This window comes from Diabrotica undecimpunctata, chromosome 3, assembly GCF_040954645.1.
Source record: "Diabrotica undecimpunctata isolate CICGRU chromosome 3, icDiaUnde3, whole genome shotgun sequence".
In the NCBI taxonomy this organism is placed as follows: Eukaryota; Metazoa; Arthropoda; class Insecta; order Coleoptera; family Chrysomelidae; genus Diabrotica; species Diabrotica undecimpunctata.
In genome coordinates, this window is record NC_092805.1 from 34,026,318 (window position 1) to 34,051,750 (window position 25,433).

General features: G+C 35.1%; 2 protein-coding genes across 6 annotated transcripts in view; both read right to left on the bottom strand.

Moving 5' to 3' along the window:
- The window catches only part of LOC140436664 (uncharacterized), a 604,390-nt gene that overhangs the window by 189,729 nt on the left and 389,228 nt on the right, over positions 1-25,433 (bottom strand). The gene's annotated exons all lie outside the window — the stretch shown is intronic.
- LOC140436665 (uncharacterized) lies at positions 9,008-10,738 on the bottom strand. The gene is made up of 2 exons (XM_072525679.1): positions 10,358-10,738; positions 9,008-9,451 (listed from the first exon to the last, which is right to left on the bottom strand). Exons 1-2 carry the CDS (start codon positions 10,712-10,714, stop codon positions 9,083-9,085), a joined length of 726 nt encoding a protein of 241 aa, XP_072381780.1. The 5' UTR covers positions 10,715-10,738; the 3' UTR covers positions 9,008-9,082.

Sequence of the window (25,433 nt, forward strand, 5' to 3'; positions counted from 1 at the left end):
GAGCTGCTTAAGGATCAGGGGCAAGTTTTTTAATATTAGCCTTATTAATGTACATGCCCCAACAGAGGACAAGCAAGACGAAGAAAAAGACAATTTCTATGATGAATTAGAAAGAACATATGACAATTGTCCCAGAAATGACATTAAAATAATAATCGGTGATCTGAACGCAAAAATCGGAAGGGAAGAAATATATCTACCGCACATTGGTAAATATAGTCTCCATAATAATACTAATTCGAATGGACACCGAGCAGTCACCTTCGCAGCCTCAAAGAACATGATCGTAGGAAGCACATGTTTTCTAGACAAAAAAATACATATGGGGACTTGGACCTCGCCTGATGGATTAACGAACAACCAAATTGATGATGTGATCATAGATGCTAGACACTTCTCCAACCTTATGGATGGCCGCACCTATCGAGGCGCCAATATTGATTCAGATCATTTTCTAGTTGGCACAAGAATTCGGGCTAGAATCTCAAATGCGAAGAAGGAGAGAAGTACTAAAACAAGGCGCCTTAATATTGAACTCCTCAAAAACCCCCAAACGGTAGAAAGGTTTCAAAACTATATCGAAACTAAATACACAACTAAAGAGAATCTAACAATTAGTGAACAATGGGAAATGTGTAAAAATTACATTAAAGACGCAGCAAATAACATTCTAGGGCCGCAAAGACTACCACCACGCAATGAGTGGTTCGATGCTGAGTGCGAGGACATTACAAGAAGAAAGAACAATGCATATAAACTGATGCAGCAAAGAAAAACCCGAGAAAAAGAACAAAAATATAAAGATCTCAGAAGAGAAGAGAAGTACATCCATCGGAAAAAAAAGCGAACTTATGAAAATAAAATATTGGAAGAACTTGAGGCATTAAAAAGGAAAATCAAACAAGAAAATTCTATAAAAATCTAAATAAAGCAAGAAAAGAACTTAAACCAAGGATCGGACTATGTAAGGATAGGGAGGGGCATATACTCAATACAAAAGAAGAAGTATTGAAAAGGTGGGTGGAACACTATAAAGAACTGCTTACTATCGAAGTAGAAGATCCAAATCAACCACCCCCAGGAGCAAACAACAATACACCATTGGAGCCTCCATCAATTCAGGAAGTACGGGATGCAATAAAACACCTGAAAAATAATAAATCTCCAGGAAGTGATGGTATACCCGCGGAACTTATTAAATGTGGAGGTGCTACTCTGACTAGTCATATATATAAAATCATACTGAGAGCCTGGAATGAGGAATACAACCCAGAAGAGTGGTGTATTGGGATCGTTTGCCCGCTACACAAAAAAGGCGATGAATTAGAATGTAGAAACTATAGGGGAATAACACTCCTTAATACAGCATACAAAATATTTTCGAGTATTTTATATGGTCGCCTGAGTGAATATTCAGAGGAGCTTCTTGGCGAATATCAAAGTGGTTTTAGGCCTGGTCGATCAACAACAGACCAGATCTTTGTGCTAAGGCAAATACTGGAAAAAACCAATGAATTTAATATCGACACATACCATCTTTTCGTAGATTTTAAATCGGCCTATGATAGTGTCCTAAGAAATAAATTGTATGAAGCCATGGATGAATTCCACATCCCCGATAAACTGATAAGATTGGTTAAGGCTACAATGCGTAAAGTTGTTTGCAAAGTCCAAATACAGGGCGAACAATCACAGGCGTTTGAAACGCATGTTGGGCTGCGACAAGGAGATGCGCTGGCGTGTCTCCTTTTCAACATAGCTTTGGAAAAGGCGGTCAGGGATGCCCAAATAGACAGCAGAGGAAACATTTTTAATAAATCATCCCAAATTTTGGCATATGCAGATGATGTTGATCTAGTTGCCCGCACAACACGCAAGCTAGAAGAAATGTATACCACCTTGTCACACGCCTCAAAAAATATGGGCCTGCAAGTAAATGAAAATAAAACTAAGATAATGGCATCAACACCCAACAATAGAGCCAGAAACATCGGCCACCAACTCACGGTTGATAATTCTACCTTTGAAGTGGTGGACAAATTCACATACTTAGGCTCCCTGATCACCAAGGAGAACGTCATGACGGAAGAAATCAAGCGAAGAATAATCCTAGCAAACAAATGCTATTTTGGACTGAGTAGACATATGAGAAGCAGAAACTTAAGCCAAAAAACAAAAATAACTTTATACAAAACCCTTATACAACCAGTGTTGACATATGGGTCAGAGGCATGGACCATTTCCAAGGCAGATGAAAATCTTCTGCTTATATTTGAACGAAGGATCCTGAGAAGAATATTTGGCGGTATCTGTGAAAATGGTGTTTGGAGAAGGAGGTACAACTACGAGATATATCACAGATATAAACATATATTTGGTGGTAAAGACGTAGTATCCTTTATAAAAATTGGAAGACTAAGAAGGGCAGGACATCTGGCAAGATCACAGCAGAACAACCCTCCTAGAAGAATCCTTATGTCACAACCTGTGGGAAGTAGAAAAAGGGGTAGACCAAAACTCAGATGGAGGGATGGTGTAGATGAGGATGGTAGACAAATAGGCGCAGCAAACTGGCAACAGTTGGCAATGGATAGAACTGACAGGCGTAATGGACTTGGGAAGGTCGAGGCTCTTTTATAGGGCTGTAGCACCAATGATGATGATGAAATAATATTTTTAAAACTGAATAAAGTAATTTTATTATTTATTTATTTATTAGTTTTATAAATTTTGTTGTATAACGGACACACCTGGTCGCGAAAAATGAATTGACTTATAGTGCAATGACCGTTAGAATCCAGTATATTCGACCACGCGAATATAATAAGAAGTTGCCGCCTATCAACACCGAATATTCCGGAGCCTTACAACATCAATTGCGACTTACTAAAAACAGCAAATTCAGCAAGTGGAATTATTAGAAATAAAGCATTGTAAAACCTCCTTTTTTTAGTCTGACATTAATGTGATAATAATCTGTTATATTTGTAGATAAGATGTAAGAAAAACTCCTCACATTACCGATATCCTCGACAAATTGGGACGATGTCAGTATTTTACCACCCTCGACTTATCGAGCGGATTTCATCAAATTGAGATGATTGAAGAAGACATTCCCAAAACAGCATTTAATGTGGAAAATGGACACTAAGATAATATAAGAATTCCATTTGGACTTAAGAATGCTCCGTCCACGTTCCAACGCACGATGGACAATGTATTAAAATGACTCCAAGGAGAGATCTGTCTCGTCTACATGGACGACGTAATCGTGTATTCAACATCACTGCAAGAACACATTGTAAACCTCACAAAGGTATTTCAACGACTAGAAGAGAAGTCCGATTAAAAATCCAAGTCATTAAATGTGAGTTCTTAAAAAAGGAAGTCAATTTTCTAGGACACCTAGTCACACAAGAAGAAATAAAACCAAATCCAGCCAAAATAGAAGCGATCGAAAAATACCCAATTCCGAAAACAGCAAAGGAAATAAAAGGATTTCTTGGACTCCTGTTATATTACAGGAAGTTTATTCGAGATTTTGCAAAAATCACAAAACCTCTAACAAAATGCTTGAAAAAGGATGCTAAAATCAAACATACACCCAAATTTATATAATGCTTTAACATGCAAAAAATTATTAATGAACGAGCCGTTATTGCAATACCCGGATTTTTCCAAACCATTTAATCTCACAACAGATGCCAGCAATTACGCTATTGGAGTAGTACTTTCCCAAGGACCAGTTGGCAGTGATAAACCGATTGCTTTTGCTTCCACAACATTGCATGAAACAGAAACCAACTACTCAACAATAGAAAAGGAAATATTAGCAATAGTGTGGACAACTAAGTATTTCCGACCGTACTTATTTGGAAGTAAATTTAAAATACTTTCAGATGACCGCCCCTTGCAATACCTATTTTCCTTAAAAAACCGAACTCCAAATTAGTACGTTGAAGACTAAAATTAGAAGAATTTGAATACGAGGTAATTTACAAAAAAGGCAAAGTCAACACCAACGCAGATGCATTGTCTCGAATTGAAATACACACAAAAGCATTTTAGGACATTTATTCACAAATTAAGGAAGTTTTTGATGATTTAGGTAACATGGAAGACGATGGATGGTCAACATATAATAATCCAGATGAAGATCGAATAGTCAAAGCGATTGTAATGGAAAAAGCAAATCAATTAATCCAAGAAAATATCTCAGACGATATGGCTCAAACAGAAAATCAAAACATAGACGAAGACGGAAATAAAACAAGACATAGTGCAGCAGAAAATCCAGTTCTTGGCATACCTATTTCAGAAAAGCCACTTAACTGTTACAATAACCAAATTATTATCAAAACCGTCCACTACAGCCCACGACCTCCAGCAGTTGCCCAAACTTTTCCTAATAAAAAGCGTTATCATATTCAACTATCGAAACACCAGTTACAAACTGATACTATAAAATTCTTCAAGGAGCACCTCAACCCGAAAAAGAAGTATGCGATTTTGTTTGAAGATGAAGAAGAAGTCTTTGCAGAAATTTGCGAAATTATCAGAAAAACGTTTAAAAACAACGCATATGACCTGGTAAAATGTAATCTATTATTGGAAGACGTTAACTCCGAAGAAAAACAAAAGGAACTATGATGAAGGAAAAACTAACCATAGAGGAATAGCTGAAACAGAAAACCAAATAAGAAAACGATACTTCTGGCCTAATATAAAGAAAGACATGGAAGATGTATTAACTTCTGCGATATATGCTAAGAAAATAAATATGACAGACCTCCTCCCAAGCCTAAACTTCTGGTTACACCAACTCCTACTAAACCACTAGAAATAGTTCATATCGATTTATTTCAGGCCAATGGACAGAAGTTTCTAACCATAATAGACGCATTTTCGAAGTATAGACAAGCCTACCCAATAGATGGAGGAAATGCCATCAATGTACTCAACGCTCTATTAATTTTTGTAACACACCATGGACTCCCAACAATGATAGTAGCTGATAATGATACAGTATTCAAAAATGGGGTAATACAAGAATTTATCGACTCACATAAAATCTCAATCCACTTTACAACGCCAGAAAATCCGCAATCCAACGGGATGATTGAGAGATTTCATTCTACACTAATTGAACATCTTCGGATCCTAAGGAACACTAAAGCAAAGTTATCGATAAAAGAACAAATGATATACGCTATAATTGGTACCCTATATTGCTACGCTATACGCTATATTGCTACGCTATACGCTATATTGTACGCTACAATAATTCCATACATTCAGCAACCAAGTTAAAAACTATTGATATCCTAAACGGACACATCGACGCAAAAGATCCATTTGACGTAGACATAGAGAAAATAATACTAAATAATTATGTACAAAATCATAGAGAGATAACTAAAGAACTATACAAGGAAGTTAACCGGCATATACAAGAAAAAAAAGAAAAAGTAATCGAAAAGAGAAACAAATCAAGACAAGTCCCCATTACGTATAAACAAGCACAAAAATTTATACCCGGAAAACAGATTACTTCCGCGATATTCTGGAAAACTTATAAGAGAAAATAACGAAGTGACTGTTAATACATCAAAAGCCACAGTCCATAAGAAAAATATAAAACATCAACCTAAGTTAAAAAATAATTCTGAACCTTCCCCACAAGATTACCCTGACAATCGGAAAGGAATTGAAGACCAAGGACCTGAAAGACAACCCAGGAATAATTCTCCTCAACCTGGTACAAGCAAAGATTTACAATACTAACACAAAACCAAGAAATAATAAAGTAAGAAAAATAATATCAACAGGAATCTCAATAAATTCATTTTTGACATTACAAGCAACGAATATTATGGACCAATTAAATTTAACTCCTCAAATTATCCAGAGTTATATATATTCTAGAATATCCATCCCACATAAACTGCTAGTGCTTCCCAAAATTAGGATCACAGAAATTCAAACGATTCAGGATAGATCACATCAACTTTATGGGTTTATGGAGTTTGTCTCACTCCATAAACCCTCTAGGGAAGAAGAGACAATCGTGGAGCCATAGACGTAACCATTTTTGGACAACTCCTGTATAAATATATCTTTACTAAAATTGTCTGGCTTATATATGTTACAGGTACAAAATTCTAGCAACGAAACTCCAGAAGAAGCCAATGCCAAAGTTTTGTTCATTCCTCACAAAACTTCTTCAAAGGATGGAGTAGTTATAGTACAATGACCGCTAGAATCCAGTATATTCGGTCACGCGAATTCAATAAGAAGTTGCCGCCTATCAGCATCGAATATTCCGTAGCCTTTCAACATCAATTGCGACTTACTAAAACAGCAAATTCAGCAAGTGGAATTATTATAAATAAAGCATTGTAAACCCTCCTTTTTTAGTCTGACATTAATGTGATAATAATCTGTTATATTTGTATTGGAAGTTTGAATAATAAATTTTGAGTTGTAACTAAAATCTTTGCTAGTGTAAATAAAAGTTTATTTTGAGTGTGCATTTTAAAAAAGTGTTTTTCAAAAGAACATTCATAATTTTGGGAGTGACCATGATGATTGTCCATATTCGAAACAAATAGTGACCGAAAGAAGAAGATAGATAAATGCACTACCGTGAATTCTCTACTTCTTATATGTATATAAGGTTCTTTAACTCCTAAGTGGAGCATAGAGCTTCAGTGAAAACGCGCCATCGGGTTCTATTTTGTGCTAAGGCCTTCACCTCATTCCACGACTTTCCTTGGCCTCTTATCTCGTGTATGATGGATCTTCTCCAAGTTTGTACTGGGCGACCTCTTTTTCTTTTTCCTTGGGGATTCCACTTTAGGGCAGTCTTTGCGATACTGAACTATTTTTTCGGAGTGTGTGACCGATCCAACCCCACTTTCTGGACTTAATTTCATTTTGTACCCTCTTTTGTTTGGTCAGGTGTAGCAGATCTTCGTTTCTGATGGTGTTAGGCCAGAATATATGAACAATTCTTCGTAGACATTTGTTAACAAAGACCTGCAGTTTGTCTGCGAGGGTGTTTGTCACTTTCCAGGTTTCACATCCGTAGAGTAGAACAGACATGCCATTTGATCGGAATATTCGGATCTTTGTCCTTGTAGTATACTCGCCAGATCTCCAAACAGGGTTGAGCGTGCTGAAAGCTTGTTGGGATTTTCGTATCCTCATACGAATATCGTCTTCTGTACCTCCGTTTTCTGTTATGACACTTTCAAGACACGTAAAGTTTTCCACATTTTCAATCTGCATATTGTCGATAGTAACTAGCGTGTTGTTCCTTGCATTTATTCTCATGGACTTTTACTAATATTGATTTTCAAACCTATTTTATTGGCTTCAGTGGACAGTGTTTCCAATTGGTAAGCCAGATCTTGGAACCTTTGACCTAATAGGCAGAAATCGTTAGATCGCTTAGGCGTGTGGTTAACGTCCATTGTATCCCTCTTGTGTCGGAGTCTAGTTTGGAGAGAACATAGTCTATAGCTATGTTAAAAAGAAACGGAGAAAGCACGCATCCCTGTCTAACTCCAGTAAGTACGTCGAATTCGTCACTGTTGATCCCATTGTGTGTCACGCTGCATTTCGCATCAGTATATTATAGTGACTTTATAATAGAAATTATTTTTTGCGAGATTTTTCTTAGCTCTAAAATTTTCCATACAGCAGCGTGAGACAAGCTATCAAAGGCACGTTCAAAATCAACAAAAACCATGTATAGGGGTGTGTTCCATTCAACCGATTGTTCCATTATCTACTTCTTATAACTTTGATTAAAAAATACTTTGTGTGTAATCGTTTAACTTCGCTAAGAAATAATTGTGTGGTCTAAAGATATCAGATATTTATGTACTCCCAATACTACTTTGTCACACTTTCAAATACCACAATCTATTACGTAATTTATAAAAACATTATTTAATACAGCGTTCATTATATATATATTTCTATCATGTGCCCTTTCCTATCATAAGGTTGCCAAAAATTTAAGCGGTAGCGCCATACATTGTCTCAATGTCACAGGAAAATGCCTTGATAAATATAAATAAAGCCAAGATTTGTAAATAGTGGTGTGTGTAATAGATTCCTGGCTAATTATACTTACTTAATTGTTGAACGAACATTTGATTCCATTCAATAAACGTCTAATCACCTGGTATGATACATACACCATGAAACATGTTACTAAATCTGTTTTTTTAATATCAAAACACACTTTGCAAAGTTCGTTTTTGATCATTTTAAGGTACTTAAAACTATAGTTACATTCAATAATGTTTCTGCTACAGTCATTAAGGTACGATTCCACCAAAATAGTGTGCAGCACATTTGTTCACTAACATTTTGTGCGAAACTCCAGCATTGTATGTGCTCACTTATTTCGAATTTAGATTCTGTCTCCACCCTCAAAGCTGTGCATAACTTTTGTAAACGTACAGTGTAGCACACCGAAGTTGTACTAACTAACCTCAGCTCTCAATATGGACGGGTTGGAAAACATAGTAATTAGTGCTGCAGCTTGTATTTTAATATGTAGTTTGCTTAAAAAAAACAACGAAGAAATCCGCAATGTTGTGTGAGGCCTTTCCTACAGCGACGGAATGAAGAAACCAACAGATTTGTAGAAGAAATAAAAATAGATTCCTTGAGTGGATTTAAAAATTTTACTCTTATATCGTGTGAAGATTTACAAGAGTTACTTGTCAATGCCGTTAGTCCTCTTATTGCAAAGCAAGACACCAACTACAGAAAATGCGTTCCTGATTCAATAAGGCTTGCAATTACCCTAAGATGTCTTGCTACTGGAGATTCTTTTGCAAATTTAATGTATTTATTTAAAGTTTCAAAAGAACTTATTGCTCGGATTGTACCTGAGACCTATAAGTGGCTGATAAGCGTGTTGAAGAAAAACTTTAAGGTAAGAAAACTAAACCATATTTATTTACTTTATTGATATAGATCACACCAAGTTAATATTTCACTGTTATGCTGATCATTGTCTTGATCAGTATTGCGAACCTGAAAACTTGAAAACGGTACCGGATCATACGAATTCGACGACTCTGAATAAGGTGAGGGCATTGGAGTTGTAAGCATATTTTCCAGTACCAATTATAGCGTCATACAATAAATTATCAATGTCCCTTTGCACTAAAATCTGCATTCGCTCATCTTTAATTTTTCTTAATTTCGCTGCGACTGCTACAGCATAAGTGTCGTCGTCCTCGTCTTGTTTTCTTGTTTCCATCTGCTTACTTACATTGTCCATAATGGACAAAGCTTGGGCAATTCTCGGGTCTTCATTGACCGCACGACGTTTCAACGAGTTCTTCGGAGCCTTAAACTTTTCTACTTGCCTTTCAAGAGAAGATTTTTGACTTTCATTTACTGTACTATGTTCTTCTTGTATTAACTGAAACAATAATAAGATTTTCTTTTTTAGATACCCAACACTTTAGAAGAATGAATGATGGTGAAGTGTCAATTCAATTAACTTTGGAATTTTCCTCACTGCATTGGGGCTTTGGATGGCAAACATATTATTATTCAAGCCCCAAATAATGCTGGAAGTGCCTTTTTTAATTATACAGGGGGTTTCAGCATTGTACTTTTAGCAGTGGTTGATGCAAATTATAAATTTAGGTATGTAGATGTCGGTTGTAAAGGTAGAATATCGGATGGTGGTGTTCTCAAAAATACTGGTTTCTATGCTAGTCTTCAGCAAGGAAAATTAAATTTACCTTAACCTACTGCGCTACCAGGCAGGAACAAACCAATTCCATATGGTATTGTTGCAGATGATGCTTTTGCATTAGATACGAATGTAATGAAACTATATCCCGGCCAACATGACAAAAGATCAAACGAAAGAATATTTAATTATCGGTTGAGCAGAGCGAGACGTACTGTGAAAAATGTATTTGAAATTTTGTCCGCTGTATTTCGCGTACTAAGGAAACCCATACTGTTGGCTCCAGAAAAGGCACAATTAATAACACTGACATGTTGTTACTTGCATAATTTTTTCATGACACAAAAGTCGTCTGCACAACTTTACAATTCTCCTGGCAGTTTTGATAATGAGAACCAAATAGCCCATAGCGCTATCGATGCAATTTGGCGACACGATACACCCATGACAAACTTACTACCTTTAAGAAATGTCGGAAGACGACCATCTGGAGATGTCAAAGATATAAGAGAAGAACTAGCACATTATTTTCAAACTGACATCGGAATGGTGCCATGGCAAGACACACTAGCATAAAAAGCATACCCCTAAGTGTAATAAATGGAGTAATAAAATTATAAAACTAACCTGTTCATTTATTTCGTCTTGTGAGTTCAAGCTGGTGTTTGGTTCATCCCTTCCATGAAAGAAATTTAAATATGCATAAGCAAACCATTTTGGCTTATATACATCTGAAATCTCAGAGCCTGAAGATTTGGAATCAGCAATTTTCTTCTTCTCTCTTCGGTATTGAGCCAAAATAATCTTCCATTTTCTCATTACCTCAGTCGAGTCATAATCGAAAGTTTGAGCGAGCTCTTGAGTGGCGTCGCCTTTTTTAAATCTGTTTTTGTATTCATTGTGACTGGAATCCCATAGTAAAGGGTAAGTTTCAATTGCTTCAATAAATTTTATAATTTTATCTTTCGTCCAGTCCATAGTCATTTTCTTTCAAAAAGTGCGCGTACAAACAAAATGTTTTCTCTCCGAGAGGGGAAGTAATACTGAGTTCGTGAACGCGAAAAGTAACAGATGTGCGCGAACATTTCTGAAATGTTTGCGGACAATTTGTCATTATTTGCGTGAGTGGGTCGACCAGAATAAATATTTGTGCCGTACGCTGTGCATACAGTGCCGCACAGTTCAGCACACTGGAGGAATACCTTTATGTACACAAGTATTCGTGTACCTATATATGTTTTCCTAAGCCGCAATATGCTCTGAAATTGGACGAAGAAGTATTGGCAGGCCAAGAAAGAGCTGGTGCGATAATTTAACCAATTTAGAAGGCTAATATTGAAGAAGAAACAGGCTTTAAAGCCTACATACAAGAAGGAAGAAGAAGAAGAAGAAGAATTGGTTATGTATTTTAATTTAAAAACTGGCAAATTAAAGAACATTTTTCTACAAATATACAACTTTTATTTGAACCATTTTTGTCTAAAATGTATACGAAACGTTTTATAGGTAAAAAATTATTTTTTCATTTTGTTTGATTGTTTTAAAAAAAAAACAAAGCAAAATCAGCTGTACGTCTTCAAGAATTTGTCATCAGCTATCCCTCATATTATACCTTTTATAACCTTCAAAAGATTTTAGATATAAGCTGTATAAGATTTTTGCGTAAAATCGATAAATTTTTTAAAGATAGACTGGGCTACGAGGACAAAGAAGCATTGAGTGATCTCTAAAAATGCTGGTGTGACTGCTTAGAAGATACCGAAGATTGAACAGATAGTTTGCTTATTAAACGGTATGAAAATTATGAAAAGGATGATCTGAAAGCTTATTTTCATAACAGTAATAATGAAATAAATATTTCAACATCAAATCGCCATTGTTAATTTTCTATTAAATGGCTCGCATAAGGGTTAACTTGACCGTAAAATATTTTTCATATAACGTTTCTGGTAATATTTGCATATCATGTCGTACCGCCTAACTTATTGCAAAACAACCGACATTTAGACGGTGGTTTATGCGATGTCGAAACAATAGATGTCCAACCATTTATTTATTATAAGTGATATAACGAACACCGCAGGAAATGAGTTTTCAATTACGTATTTACTTTACATACATTCAATACCTAATAACACCATACTGTTTGTCGTTGCATTGTCTGGATCGCTATCTAAATTGCAATTGACAAATGAAATAGTAACTAAACACAAATATAGGTATACTTTTTCCTACTAATTCCGTTATACGTAAGGAAAGCTGTATCGTCATAGAACTACCAACTTCTTACAATTAACGTAATCAATCTAATGATCGGAAAATCCATGACTATTCACTAGACAAGTGTCTTATAGGCAATTGATATCTATGATCGCCATATTTAAAATCAGAATTGAATATTGATAATTATATGGTTAGTTTTAAGTATTGTACACGTATTTTTGTTGAACTAAAGGACCTAAAAAGAGTTATACATATTCAGCATAATTATAAAACCAAAAAACTCATAGAGGAAGTTTAAAAAGAGATAAAAAGACAGGAATATAGCTCGAAATATAGCTCGAAATATAGCTCGATAAGATAGCAGTGGTATAAATAAAATATGGTTCACAAAAAAATTTGCTTTGCAACAAATTCTTTTTAATCCCAATAAATTTACAAACTGTACCATCGATACAATAAGTAAATGATTTTTCAACTGACTCACAAACAATTAAGGAACAATCCACTAATATGTTCTTTTTTATTCTAAGCAATCTTCGTCTTCTTCTTCCTCTTTATAAGCAATTCGGCTTGTTCGTTGGCGGATTAATACCTCTATGGAAGGTTATCACTTTTGCGCGGTCGTCCGATACTTCTGCCGATTGGTGACTTATCTCTTGCTATTTTGACGACACGGGTCTCCCCCATTCTGCTTATGTGGTTATTCCATTCTTTTTTTTTCTATTTTGTGTCCAATTGTGTTTCATTTATACACTGCACGTTAAATTTTCTTTGTCTGTCATCACTTTTCTTTCGATCTCTGTGTATTTTCTGTAATTTTTCTCAGTACTTTTATCTCTACCGTTTCCAGTAGCCTTTGTGCTGTGTCTTGGGTCTTGTCATTATATGCCATATGTCATTATTGGTCTTACACTGGCTTTATAAATTCTTGACTTCATCTCAGTGTTAATGTGTCTGTTTTGCCATATAGTGTTATTAAGGCATCCTGCCAGTCTATTTGCTTATTGTATTTGATCTCTCATTTCTTTGTCCAGGTCTCCATAGTTGGACAGTGTAATTCCAAGGTATTTTATTTCCATTACTTGTTCAATACTGATGCCATCAATTTCTATTTTACATCTGGTTGGTTCTTTGCTGACTACTATTGTTTTAGTTTTCTGAGATGAGATTGTCATATTAAATTCTTTTGCTCATATGTTAAATCTGTGGACCAGTCTTTGCAGACTATCTTCATCTTGGGCTATCAATATTGCCTAAACAATCTGATTAAACTAAATCTGTTATTTTAACGAAGGGATTAATATTCACTAGACTTCCCTTCACTCTAGTATCTGTCAGGTAGGTGATTAGGAACGAAGCATTTCAGCCTGCGTCTGGGAATTGGATCGGTCATTAATTCCGCTGCTAAGACGTTTGGATGTCCGCGTAAGCGTATGGCATAGTTTTTGAAATAATTACTAACTTGAGCTTTAAGCGTGACCACAGATAACAAGCGGTCGAGGCGCCTTTAACGAGCGTTGAATGCACGTACGAAAAAAAATTTTAATTATCGTTTAACTCTTGCAAGACGGTATATCGACATAACAAATGGCGAATATTACATCGACCGTTAGATGTAAATATTAATTTCGCTGAAGATATTGTGAAAGCTATTTGCGTACTCCACAATTATGTTAGGCAAAGAGATGGTTCTACGTTTGAAGAGACGCTTTATACAGCACCGCTAACTAATCTACAGCAATCCTCCACTCGACGCACTGGAAAAGTGACAGAAAATGTACGAAATAAATTTATGCATTATTTCGTTAATGCATTTTTTCTTTTCATCGGTAGCTTCGTTGTGGCAAAAAATTAACACTATCTCCTCCCAAGCGTTTTTTTAAATAATTTTATTACTATATTAACTACCTACTACTTATGTCCCAAATGGCTGGTCTTTTTTGAATTTCATCAATGAATTGATCTGTATTAAATTCTTCGCCCATTATTTTGATATTTTTAGATTATTAAATTATATATACTGAAAATACACCACACTGGTTGGTAATTATGCGTAACACTTTCGACTGGAACTCTTCTAATATTTCGATGTTGGACTTAGAAGCTGAACCCCAGAGTTGTATTCCATATCTCCTGGCAGGCTTTATGATTGTCTTATATATTAGGAGCTTATTTTCCAGTGACAACGTTGATTTACGGCCCATAAGCCAGTACATTCTGCTGAGTGTGAGTCACAGTTACTTTCTTTTTGTGAAGATAAGTTGCTGATTGTTAACGATTACTGGTAGACAATTATCTCTGCGGTTTGTGAACGTACCATGTACCGACTTACTTTCATTTACTTTGATGCGCCATTTCTTTAGCCACTGCTGGATATCATTTAGCATTCTCTGGAGTCGATGTGAAGCGATAATTGGATCGGAGTGTGATGTCAAAATGGCGGTATCAGCATATGTGGCTATTGTGGAGTTAACTGTCGTTGGTAAGTCGGCAGTGCATAAAAGGTACAGGATGGGTCCAAGCACACTGCTCTGAGGAACTCCGGCCTGGACTGGACGGACGCTAGAATATTCTTCATACTGTGTACTAAGAATTGTCGGTTTTGTAGGTAGAATTGGAGAATTAGAAAATGGATAACAGGTAGAAGGTTTCTTATTTTATAGTGGAGGCCAGTATGCCAGATCTTATCAAATGTCTGGGAAATGTCTAAAAATGACACAGAACAATGCAGTTTGTCTTCAAGGTCTTGACTTATCTTTTTTGGTACTCTATGCATTTGTTCGATGGTTGCGTGTTGCGGTCTGAAAGCGAATTGATGATTTGGCATGGTCTGGACATTTTTCAATATGGGTTCTAATTTTAGGAGGAAAAGCTTTTCAAGTATTTTTCTTGAAATGGCCAACATACTAATTGGTCTATAGGCAGATATGGTCTATATGGCACTATTCAGATATTTCCCAGGCTTGGGGATGAGTATTACTTTTGCTAGTTTCCACTATGTTGGGAAGTAACCAATCCTTTGAACGGAATTATCGATTGGTGTTAAAAACTTCAGCCCTTTGGTGGATAATTGTTTAAGTATTGTAGTTGTAATGTGATCGTGATCACAAAACTTCTCTGGTTCTCTGGGTTCATTTTAGTGTTAATGGTTTCTTTGACTTGGTTGATTTTAAAATTTGCAAGTGGGAGTTAAATCATGATTATACTAATATATATTTTTTCTTTGAATAATAGTAGATTGCCGTGCAGATAGTAGGTAACTTTTACAAAGAAGGTCTGTCAAAGAGGATCGCGACGCGCAGTGTCTAGACATCATGACTGCCCATGCATCAGTATTTTCTTTCAGAGAAACGACATTCATCGTGTATTGTTCATTATTCAACAACTAAGTCGGTTTGTTCAACAACATATTGTTCAATAGTGGACAGTTTTTTAGGTAAGCGAAATTGTGAGTAACGACGAGGGGAAACAAACAAAGCAAAAAAGTATGTTTTAACGTAAAAATTCGAAAAAGATTGCATTTTAATGATATCGTTCACAAAGCTTCAAAATTGTGGACCTAAAAATTGGTCGGCTTTGAAACTAGTGAGAGCGCAGGAGGGAAAAGGAGCTGCTAACTGTATCTCTCTTTCTTGTTTATAGATTTCGACGTTTCTTTTTTTAATTTGTATGTACTTTTTGCGTACATTACGAATATGTATTATTTAAATAATTAGGTTTTAAATAAACCATCTAATTTGTTTAAACAATGTTTTTTCAGTTTTAATTTTTTTTAGGAATATTTGTGGTAATTTTTATTGTAAAATAATAATTTTTATTATTAATATATACTTCTTCAATAAACTTCGTAAATATTTTATTTATAATATATTTTATGAAAAAAAACAAATTATCTTATTAAATTATTTCTAAAAATATTAACTATTTTAATTTCATACTGAATTTAATATAAAATATTAAAAACAACTGTTAGAAAAAATATACAATAAATACTGCAACCGTTTTACTAATGTAAAAACTAGTTTGACTCTGTCTTGCTATCAGAACGTACTAAACAGAATTACTTAAATGATTTCAGTAATGTCGGATTTCATAGTTTCGTTCATAGATTGACACCACCAAATAAGTGAGTCAAGTTTAATGATATTCTGATAAAGACTAGTACACCTGTCTACAAATATACTGTTGTATATTTGTTGACATGATATCAGACGTTTCTGTACTTTCCATATCTACAAATTGGTGTAGAATCTCTAGCCTAGTAACGACTAGGTAGCTCGTTGTACAACTATTAGAAAATTAATTTAAGCAGCTAATCGATAACTAAATTATGCAGCATAATCTTTATACTTTTGTTACATATGTGATTATCAAGTCGCGTAGCTAATGGATTAAAATAAATATTTCTGATAAAAAACAGTAAAATCATCGACATGGAGTCACCCTTCTTCGAACCGAAATTTATTTGTTAAACACACTTAATAATCCAGATATCAAATTATGTCAATATGTTTTTTCTGTTACTTCCTGCAAGTCATTTTCGACTGATTTTGTTTGGGTTTTAGTGTCAAGATCAATGGCATGGATTAGTCACAAAACTTGAAAATTTAGGACATGTACTGATTGTACAGAAATACGAATAGTAAATATTTGTGTGTATATATAAGTTTTTATACCATCACTTTCTAATAGTTACCTTTCTAGATTCTTTGTCGCTTGCTCTATCTTTTCTCGCAGTATCTTCCCATATAATCTTCCTATTGATGATATTACGCTTATTCCTTTGTAGCTTTCGCATCGTTTTTTATCTCCTTTCTTAAATATAGATGTCATATATGCCTCCGTCCATTCCTTTGGGAACTGTTCTCCATTTATGGCTTTCTGAAATATCCATTGTATCATTCGGTGTAATTTTTTTGATCCGTATTTTATAAGCTCATTTGAGATGCCTCCAGGTCCCGGTGCTTTCTTATTCTTGATTGATTTTATGGCCGTTCTCATTTCCCTATCTGTTGTGGGGATCTGCTTCGTCTTCGCCTGTTTTCTTTTCCAATGAATTGTGGTCTTTGTTCTGTTAACAATTCCTTGTAATAGTCCTTCCATTCTTTGTCCTGTATATTTCCCAATTTAATTTTTTCTTTTGAGTTTTGTTTCAATCCTCTCAGTACTTTCCATGACTCCGAAGTTCTTGTACCTCCTATGTATGTTTCAATATTTAAGAAGGTTCTTTGCCATTCTTTATTCTTTTGCTGTGTTATTTGTTTTTTTACTTCTCTATCTTTTTCTCTATATTATATATAAAAATCATCGTTGTTGGTAGTCAGCCATTTTCTGTATAGTTGCTTTTTTTCTTCAATTATTCTTTTTGTTGCTCATTTATTTTATAATAGTGCTTTTTATTTGTTATATGTTATTTTTCTCCAAGGGCTTCGAATGCTGCTTGTTCTATAACTCGCCTTTATATGCTCGTACATTTCTTCGATGTCGCCGTATTCTATTAATTTTTGGTCTAGACGTTGTTGGTATAGTTCTCTTATTGATTGTTCTTGGAGTAGTTCTATATTGTATTGTTTTTCTCTTATAGTATTCAACGGTTCTTCTGTAGAGGGGGTCTTGTTATGTTTCCAATTAATGCCCATTTTTGCTATCAGTAGTTTATGGTCCGTTCCACATTCTGCTCCTCTTCTGCCTCGCACCTTTGATCTTTATTGTGGTATCTTGTTTGATTATTATGTAGTCTATTATCGATTTCAGCTTTCGTGTTTCTTACGTCCATGTATATTTATGAATCTTTTTATGTCTGAAGAATCCGTGAAGAATCCGTTGATAATTTTTAGGTTGTTTAGTTCGCATAATTCTATCAGACGTTCGCAACATTCCCTATCCGATGGGGCTCCCTCTATCAGAGGTATGGATTTCCTCCCGGGGATGTGTTTCCGTATTTGGCTTTTTTATCTTGCGATTTTCGTTCTTCTTACCCTTATGTTTTTCTGTGTGTTAGGTTGCTAACAGTCATCCATCCATCCATCCTCTGCTCTCGAGACCGTTGACAGATTTTCACCTATACCCCAAGCAGGGACCCTCACAGGCTGCTATCAGCCGGGTCAGCTGAACCCTGGTTTTTTTTAGAGGTGTTACTCCTCTATCCCTCCTCTTTTATCCGGGCTTGGGACCGGCTGCATCGGTTATAGAGCTACTCGATTCACCCCATACCAATCCAGGCAGAGTTTAGAGCTTTTTTACCCCATTATAAAAATGGTCGAATTGAAAATTCTTTCAAGTTTTGAAAGTATTGAAATCTAAATGCTATCAAGTTTATAGTTAAACGAAGCTGATACAAGATATTACCTTCGATCCAAGAGAAACGTTGTTTACTCCAGAAATTTTCCCTATTGCATGTATTTATGATTTTGTGTACAATTTGAAACAACAAGAATTCATTGTAGAATACACCATCATAGGAGACAATCGCCAAATTTTATTCAAAAAGAAGGATGCCTAGTAGAACACGACACAAAAAATACTCTATATACTCTACTCATATATTCTAATCGTAAAGAGAGCCTGCACCTTTTGGCTTCGATAATATCTATTATGTCTAGGTCAATTTCCATTTCTCTCCTAATGTCTACGTTTCTCACCCTATCAAGTATAGTGTGCCGGCAACATCGTCTCCAATTGTCCATTTCCTTGGTCTTAATTTTTGATTTGTTTATTTTACTGATTTTGGCGCCGTACAATCCAATACTTTCTATTATTGTGTTATAAATTCTTCTTTTATTTTCTTTGGTTATTCAATTATTCGACAATAGTTCGTGTAGCTGTCTAGTGGCTGATCTTGCTTGGCTAATGCTAGAATGTATTTCTTCGTTACTCCCTGCTTTTCATTTTTGATTCGGACTCCTAAGTATTTGAAGGTTTCACTTGATATCAAGGTTTATAGCTCCCATTTCAATTTGTAGGCTTTCTGGTTTTTCTCCTGTAACTAAATACTTGGTTTTTGGTATATTATGTCATGTACTTTATAGAATAAGAAAAATACTTGTGGGCTGTGTTTTAGTAATTTGTTCGGTATACCTTGTGATTCGCATGCTTTTCGATTTTTTAGATTTCGTATTGCATCTTCGACTTCCTGTACTATTATTTCATCGTCTTCATTGTATTCCACTTCGTATGTTGTTGTAATGGTGCTCGTTTCGTGAATTGCGCTCTTGTTTCAGTCAGAAGTTGTGAGTAATGTTCTATCCAAGATCTTTCTTCCATTAAATCTATTCTAATCGCTTTTTTTCTGTTTGTTCCCAGGTTTTTTTATCGTTTTCCATACTTCTTTGATCTTTTTGATCCTATGTATTTGTTGAGTTCTTCGCATTTACTTTTCCAGGAAAGCATTTTAAACTTTAATTAATTTTTTAAACTAATAAAAAATCGATATTTTTATCAGCTAAAATATTTTCCTGGTATACGTTTATTGTCCATTGTATAGTTTCACAGTCATATATCTACATTTTATAATAAAATACCATTTTTAACGTCGTGCTACGCTTTGTCTAGTGATTTAAAATAAAAAGTTATTTAAAAATTATACGGGAACATGCATTGTCATTGCCATTTACTATATATCAATTAAACATTTCTAATTAAATTAGTGTAAGCGGAAAATAGACGCATCAATTACAAGAAATTATCAATCAAAACAGATTCGATGGAAATTGTTGAAAATATTGACGTAATAGTGTCCGGTTAATACTATATACAAGTGAAATGATTGCAATAGAGTGAGGTTTGACGTAATTATTCTCGTTTACAATTAAACTTGTTTGCTTTACAATATTGTTTGAATTTAACAATATTTTAAATTGAAATTATATTTACAATTATGAAAATACTCCAGAACTGAAAATATACTAGAAGAATAAATATTGTTCCAAGAAAAAAAAAACGAGAAAACATTCATATAATATTACGAAACAATTTCGAGTTATTGTCCATGTAACAGAGAATCCACAAGTAATTACACGCCAATTGAGCCATATAACAGAGTAAAGCCGCGTTTACACGATGACAATTGGCGAGACAATTGTCAGAAGAGAACTGACTGGCATGAAATTATTGTCTTCGTATAAACACTTCAGGCCAATTGCCTTCAGGTAAATTGCCTTCACAATTGGCCCAAAATTCAGTTGTCTCCGGGAGTAGACTGAGGACAATGAGCTGCGCCCAGTGAGCCCCCCACCACTCGAAATTTCAATTGTCGCGACAATTGGCGTAGTGTGAACCGTGTAGGCCAGTAGTGCTGTTTTGTTTTTTGCCAGTTCCCTCACCGGACACAACAGATGACGAGCAGTCGGCCATGTTTTAGCTGTCTACTGCCATGGCAATAGTTGACCCCCACATCTTCTCGTTCAACTGGACTGGCCTCCGACAATCCGCAACCACGTTATGACAATTGTCCAATGACAATTGTTTCGCCAATTGTAATCGTGTTAACGCGGCTTTAAGTGCAACTACAGTTCGAAAAATTATAAAAAAAATAAATTTCACCCATTTAAAATACAGTTGCATTAGGAATTAAATGGAAATGATTTTCCAAAAAAATTTTTGTATGTGGGCGGAAGAGATGTTAAGTAAAAATGTAAATTTTTTGAAAAATATTTTATTTTTTGACGAATCCACCTTTCATCGCAATGGGTTAGAAATATATTCAACATGACGAAGTAAAACCGCATCGTACAATAGCTGTTAGGCGTGTGCTAAAGGAGAAGAAAACATAGTACGATACATTGACGAGATTGAATGATAAAAAAAGACTAATAAATATATATATATATATATATATATATATATATATATATATATATATATATATATATTATATATATATATATATATATATATATATATATATATATATATATATATATATATATATATATAGATTTAGGGATTCTACAGTATTCACTGCCTTCCCTCGCTCAACCGTTTCCATCTCTCTCTGTTGTTCCATTCTCCATCGTTTAGGCCTCTCTTACTTATGGCATCGTCTACTTCGTTCCTCCAGGATTTTCGGGGTCGTCCTCTTTTCCTCCTTCCTATGGGGCTCCATTCGGTTATTCTCTTTATCCATCTGCTGTCGCTAGTTCTTCTTACATGTCCATACCACTTTAATCTTTTTTGTTCTATATATGTTAGTATGTCTGTTTCTATTGATGTTCTTTGCTTTATTTCGTCATTACTTCTCCTATCCATTCTTGTTACTCTGCAGCATCTTCGCAGGCATTCCGTCTCTGCTGCTACTATCTTACTGCTGTTTTTCTTGTTTATGATCCAATTTTCAGCCCCATATGTCATAATACTTCGCACTAATGTTTTATAAATCTGCGTTTTTGTCTTCATATTTAGGTGTCTATCCCACCATACTGAGTTAAGTTGTCGGATTGCTGTTCTTGTTTGTCCTAATCTTTGTGTAATTTCTTCCTCTGTTGTTGCCTTTTTCGTGATTATAAACCCCGGGTATTTGAATTTATCCTTTCCTTTGATTGTTACCTTGTCATCAATCTGTAGATCTTCTATGTCTTCTTCACTTTTAGATAGGTACTCTAATAAATAGGACCTTCTGGAAAAGGTCCGATGGCAGAAAGTCAGTTCGCGCAAGAAAAATATGAAAAGACGGGTGACCTACATACGATGGGAGCACAACAATGGGAGATTTCTGCACAAGACCAGCAAGAGTGGAGAAAAATAGTAAATGCGGCCAAGACTCACTTAGAGTTGTAAAGCCAAGAGAGAAGAAGAAGTGTACTCTAAATAATAACTGCGGCGATAGTGGTTTGGTGGTACTGTGGAATGGCCTCCAAGATCTCTAGAACTAACTCTACTGGACTATTTTTTTAAATGCTACAAGACGTTCGAAATCCCTTTATTAACCGTATACGACTATGTCTTGAACATAATGGGCAACACTTTGAATATTTATTAACATAGTATTTATGAATATAGTTTATGGGTTAGGTAAATATTATATTTTGTAACATAATGATTTATTAAATTCAACTAATTTTGACTCGCATACTTTATTTAATCTAATACAAAGTACAATGTAGAAATATTAAAAAAATATATTTAATAAGAACAGAGAAGAAAGGGAGACCATGATAAAAAATTTTCAAGTGTTACATTTAAATATTATTAAAAAGTATATAGTTAGAAATTCAACGGAATGATGGTCTGAATAGAGGAAAATTGAATATTAAATTAATATAGCGAAGAGCTTGAATAAGGTGTAAAATTAGAATACACTGTTTCAAGAAATTAACGCACCACTTTAATACTTACCATATAACAGGAAAATATTAACTGAAATGAAAAGCATTTTATTTCGTATTAATTTATTTTGTAAAACAAACATATTTAGTGATGTTGTCGCTAACCATCTTTAATATTCATAAACTTAACACAATCTTAAAACAATTAACAACAAAATCTCTAATTCTAAAAATAGAAATTGTTCAATTTCTCATCTGTAAACAGAACTCTATTCCAATCAGCCTCCAACCAATGGATATGATTTCGTGCAAATTCTAAACGCGCTCTGCGATGAGCTACGGTCAAGGCTCTCTGGCAGGTATACGATTTACCATATTACCTTCCTTGATACGTTGGCGAACAGTTTCACAGCTGATTCGGACAAGATTGTTTTTGGTAGTTACAAATCGTTGTCTTAAAGGGTGCGAAGTCGTAAAAAACGGTCTTAAACGGACGTTGTTACTCGATGTCGAGCTTGTGCTGGACGCCCAGAGTGACTACCGGTCTCTCTGTACCGTTCCATCATTCGTAAGACCGATGTATGGTGTACGCCGAACCGTTCCTCTAAATGTATGTAACTAAAACCTTCTTCGTGCAAAACCACTATTTGAGCACAGTCTTCATTAGTCAAATTTCTCGATTCGCGTTGCATTTTGATTAAAACAATAGCAAAATGTTACCACCAAACTAATTTACAGCACCTTTGTTTTATGTTCCTTAGAAACCGGTTGAAACAAAAAAACAATATAACCTGATAAAAACATTCCAAATACATGGTATATTCCATACAAAAATTAATACAATTAAATTTAAAACACCAATGAATCGCTTTTTTTGTTTTTGTAAATGGTGCGTTCATTTCTTGGAGTAGTGTAGAATAATTGGTAATATCTAAGATGTATTTATAACCATTCCAAAGAAACCAAATTCCAAACAAATGAATATGGCACGATAAGTGTAAAGAGTTGTATGTTAAAATTGTTTCTGAAAATCATGCATAGTCAACAGACTATATGCCAAACTTAAAGAAAAGATCCAATTTGGATTCAGAAAAGGTCTAGGAATAGCATTCTTTACAAACATTATATTGACACAACGATGCTTAGCTGTAAACCAAGATACCTATGTATGTTTTATTGATTACAACAAAGCACTCGGCAAAGTGAGGCATGACATTGTCATGTCTTTTTATGGCTATGGTAATTATTCGCATGACTTTAAAATGTATATGTTTGCCTTGAAAGAAGTTGTGTCAGTTGCCATATACATTTTAAAGCCATGCGAATAATTACCATAGCCATAAAAAGAAAAAAGAAAAATATGTAATGGTATAAAAGTAAATGGAATTTCGATTAACAATATTTGGTACGCAGATGATACCAAAATCATTGCAGACAAGGAGAGAAAAAACGTCGTTCCTTTCACAATATGTCTCAAATATAGGACATAAAATAAACCTAAGTCAAACGACGATGCTAGCACACATTAAAATTAAAAGAAAATGTAAAATCAGGGAAGCAATGGAAATTGAAAAAATCTCAACCATCTAAACCAAAAGATGATGTTCAAATGCTTCTAATAACATGAAAAACGGTTCTGAAGAAGAATACAAAAATAAATCAGGCAACAAGACCAACCAGTAGGGCCAATCACAAGAAGCGCTGCCAATGATACGTCAAGAGAAGTGTGCCAAGCTCGACTATTTAAGTAATCGCTTCGACTGGAAGAGCCAACGAACAGAACTGTAAGGGTGAGGATAAATGGTCAATTGAAAGGGGTCCTCTTTCTGCTACCGAAGTAAGCTTGCTGTTGACGCCTTCAGTCGACAACTGAATAACTGTGCATTTCACAAATTTTAGAGTCGGCTGATGACATTTAAACGGTTGGTGAAACTAAAGTAACACCGAAATGGTAGCTTCCATCACTGCCATGCCATCTCACACACTCAAGCTGAGCTATTTGTGGCAAAACTGCCTCTCGAAAGCTGATGAGGCCTGGCCGTTAACGCAAACGTCTAATAACATAATTTTGGTGCAATACACTAGTTCTGAAGTTGGATGTAGACGTAAAAACGGCTTGCAGGAACAATAGCAACTATAAACTCCTTCTTTGTCACACTTAGCTCAAAAAACATAAACACTACTCCCTGGAAAAAATATCTCATCCAGTAAGAACCTCTCACCTCTGATTTTACTTGTCGACTTCATCTCAACAGCCTCCAAGATGCTCCACAACACACGCCAACGACAAATTGCTACAGTGGCTTTTTCGGTGCTGTTTTGCCTTGCACTGTGCTAACCAACAAACATGAAAGAGGAAAACCTGAAGAGGACTCTTCAGCTCTTGCTGCTCTGAACAATTGCCTTGAGCTGTAACAACCAAACCACTCTCTCAGGTTCTTCAACCAGGAAACTCATATTCTTTCTACGCTTCTCCTACCCTCCTTTTTTTTTCCTTGAATTATGAGTCTCAAAATGTTGTATCTTTCGGACATCACATCTCCGAGATATTGCAATTTCCTTTTTTTTATTGTATTTTCAATTTTCCTCTCTCTGCCTATTCTCCTTAACACTTCTGTATTCGTGACTCTATCTACCCATGGAATCCTTAACAATTGTATTTCGGTTTAATGTACATGATTCAGCTCCATAGTAGAGTACACTGTATACATAGCATTTAATTATCCTTATTCTGAGGGCCAATGTCAGATCTTTGCCGCATAAAATCTTTTTCATTTTCACGAAGTTGGCACGTGCTTTTTCAACTCTGACTCTTATTTCTGCAGTATAATCGTTATTTTCTGTGATAATCGTTCCCAAGTAAGTATATCTTTTTACTCTCTCAATCTGCTGGCCGCCTACCGTTAATATTTCGTTTGTATTGTTGTTCTTGCTAATTTTCATGAATTTGGTTTTTTGATGTTAAGAGAGTCCATATTCTTTACTATATCTTAATATTTTGTTCATTGTTTTTTTTTTGTCTTCCACGTTGTCGGCTATTATGACTGTGTCGTCGGCATAACTAATGTTGTTAATTAAACTTCCGTTCACTTTTATGCCGACTGTCTCTTTTACTAAAGCTTCTTGTATGATTTCTTCAGAATAAGCATTAAACAATAACGGCGACAGTATGCAACCTTGCCTGACCCCTCTTCTTATCTCCACTTCACTCTGACACT

What these genes read in the sequence shown, in the direction of transcription:
- LOC140436665 (XM_072525679.1), bottom strand. Translation starts at nt 10,714, where the DNA reads ATGACTATGGACTGGACGAAAGATAAAATTATAAAATTTATTGAAGCA. An exon ending in AAGACGAAATAAATGAACAG is followed by an intron (nt 9,452 to 10,357) that starts GTTAGTTTTATA and finishes TTATTGTTTCAG; the next exon opens with TTAATACAAGAAGAACATAG.